Below are 2,500 nucleotides of genomic sequence, written 5' to 3' on the forward strand. Positions count from 1 at the left end.
TACAGAATTTCTCTCTCTCCTTTTTTTCTTCATTCTCTCTGTTTTTTCCCCTCTTATTCCTTTCTGTCGAAGAGCGTAGGCTCGAAACGTAAAAGACTTTTCCATTCTTCCCGAGCGTTAAACTAATACAGATGCTTGTTGTTCCTACACCTGTCTTTGTCTTTTGTTTTTTCTGTAAATTTCAACTGTATATATTCTTTTATTCTTTTATTCTTTTACTTGCTTCAGTCATTTGACAGCAGTCGCCATGTTGGAGCACCGCCTTTAGTCGAGCAAATCGACCTCAGAACTTATTCTTTGTAAGGCTGGTACACATTCTATCGGTCAGTTTTGCCGAACTGCTAAGTTACGGGGAGGTAAACGCACCAACATCCGTTGTCAAGCGATGTTGGGGGACAAACACTGACGCACAAATACACACACGAGCGCGCGCGCACACACACACGCACACATGGATAAGACGGTCTTCTTTCAGTTTCCGTCTACCAAATCCTCTCATAAGGCTTTGGTCGGCCCGAGGCTACATACATACGCGCACGCACACACACACACACACACACACACACACACACACACACACACATATATGTATATTAATAAATTATGTGTGTCTGTATTTGACCGCGTGTATAACTCATAAACATAAATTCGTAGCACACAGGAGTCATAACTTACATGCAAAATTCTTAACATACAGAATCCAACCGATTTATGCAGGATTCATAATATAAACATGAAACAAAACGCACATATAAACATGAAGCCCTAACCTTCATACAGGTATGAACATCACTTACCTTGTGTGTGTAGAATGACTCAATTGGGTTATCGATGTCTATCTCGGGAATTATCTTCTCCTGGAGCTGATGGATTAGAAATAAATAGATTAATATTCAGAATGGTTGTTAGTCTATTGGGCTGTTGCTGCTGCTGCTGTTGTTGTTGTTGTTGTTGTTGTTATCATTTAGTCGTAGAGCAGTTTTGATCGAGTAAGCAATCACAACTGTCACTTGCAAGCAGCTGTGTTGTAGAGTATGTGCCATGCTTTCGCTAATTGTTTCACATCCCTGTGTATTTGCAAGTAGACGTAGGTACTTTCTCGAACTTTCCACCTTTGACCAAGTGGAACAGCCAGTGTGGAACATCTAGAAGGAGCGAGGGATGAACCAGTATTCGGCTACAGCTCATTTTCAGTAGAGCAGATTGAAATAATGAAGTAGCGTGAACTGAAGTGTTTTCACCTCTGAACACAACCAGGCACCTTGTCCAGAAAACGATCCTACTTCCTGATGAGCATGAGCCCATCCTACCGCTAAGCCGTGCACCCAGTGAAGACGTATGCTAAAAAAGCATTCTACATGTAACTAAGTTTTTATTTTCATATATTATTTATTTCATGTTCCACTACATTTTCCAATATGTCTCTTCTCTATTATTCTTTAACGACGATATAATCTGATTTGAACTGACTTAGCTGCTACATCTTGCAGATCGGGTGACCACGTAATGTCTCCCTATTTGGTTCCAGAATCTCCTTCGGCCTATGCCAACTTCATTTCAACCGCAACATCATAAACGCAAAATATGAAACTGTTGCGGTGGAGGGGTGAAAGTGTAGAGATTTAGAAGACAAGGAGGGAATCACTCTACTGTCATTTGATCTGTTAGAAATAACAACCAAATCTCACTCATATCACACCCTGTCGTCTTAGAAAATATTTAAGGATACATTGTGTAGTATAGTCCTAGATACATAAGGCTTGAAAAAGAAAGCAGGATTGCTACAACTGGAATGACTATTGATCATATGGAAGTACGTTAAGGGCGGGTGTGGGACTGAACAGCAATGACGGCGACGACGAAGATTACGACGATAGAAGTGGATTATAGAGCAACAATGATTTAACGCAAAGTTACTCATGAACATCAACTTTACAAACATACGAGTGTAGCAATCGTTAACAATTTATCTTATTTCTGCTTTTTTCTTTTGGTTCATTTAGTTTTTAGCTTTCAGTAAACGTGGAACTTAAAATGGCTTTTAAAGCCATCAAGTGATTTTGTGCTTTTGTTGCACAAACGGCATTCATATTCATGTATTGCAATTGAGTGCTTGTTCAGTACAGCACCCGGATTGTGTACTTTGATGTGCCTTCTGAGTTCAGATCAGACGAAAAATTTCCCTACCACAATTAGCTGCTAGAAATTAGTTGCGTTCAACTTAAGACTTTCAGTGTGTTTGCCTGGGTAACTCCTGAGATCAGCTCTGAAAAATCCAGATTAAGACCCTTTTAGCTCGTGTTAAAGATATATAACTATGACGGAAATTATTTCTCTTTCTTTGAAAAGGTTTCTTATCATTGTTGATCACGTCCCCTTTTCTCACATTTCTTCATGGAATAGCCATGTATTTGAACTGGAAAGATCGTCGGATCCTGCACGGTACGCTATACAAATCTATCTGACTTCTGTACTATCCGAATATACATACATACATACA

General features: G+C 39.6%; 1 protein-coding gene across 4 annotated transcripts in view; it reads right to left on the reverse strand.

Moving 5' to 3' along the window:
• LOC106877763 (active breakpoint cluster region-related protein) overlaps positions 1-2,500 on the reverse strand; it is a 48,981-nt gene that overhangs the window by 15,108 nt on the left and 31,373 nt on the right. For all 4 annotated transcript variants that reach the window (XM_089353594.1, XM_089353593.1, XM_089353591.1 and 1 more), the window contains one exon: positions 798-863. In XM_089353594.1, the coding sequence (XP_089209720.1) occupies positions 798-863 (66 nt within the window). The remainder of the gene's footprint in view (positions 1-797; positions 864-2,500) is intronic.

The sequence above is a fragment of the Octopus bimaculoides genome, chromosome 6 (assembly GCF_046866305.1).
Source record: "Octopus bimaculoides isolate indiv1 chromosome 6, ASM4686630v1, whole genome shotgun sequence".
In the NCBI taxonomy this organism is placed as follows: Eukaryota; Metazoa; Mollusca; class Cephalopoda; order Octopoda; family Octopodidae; genus Octopus; species Octopus bimaculoides.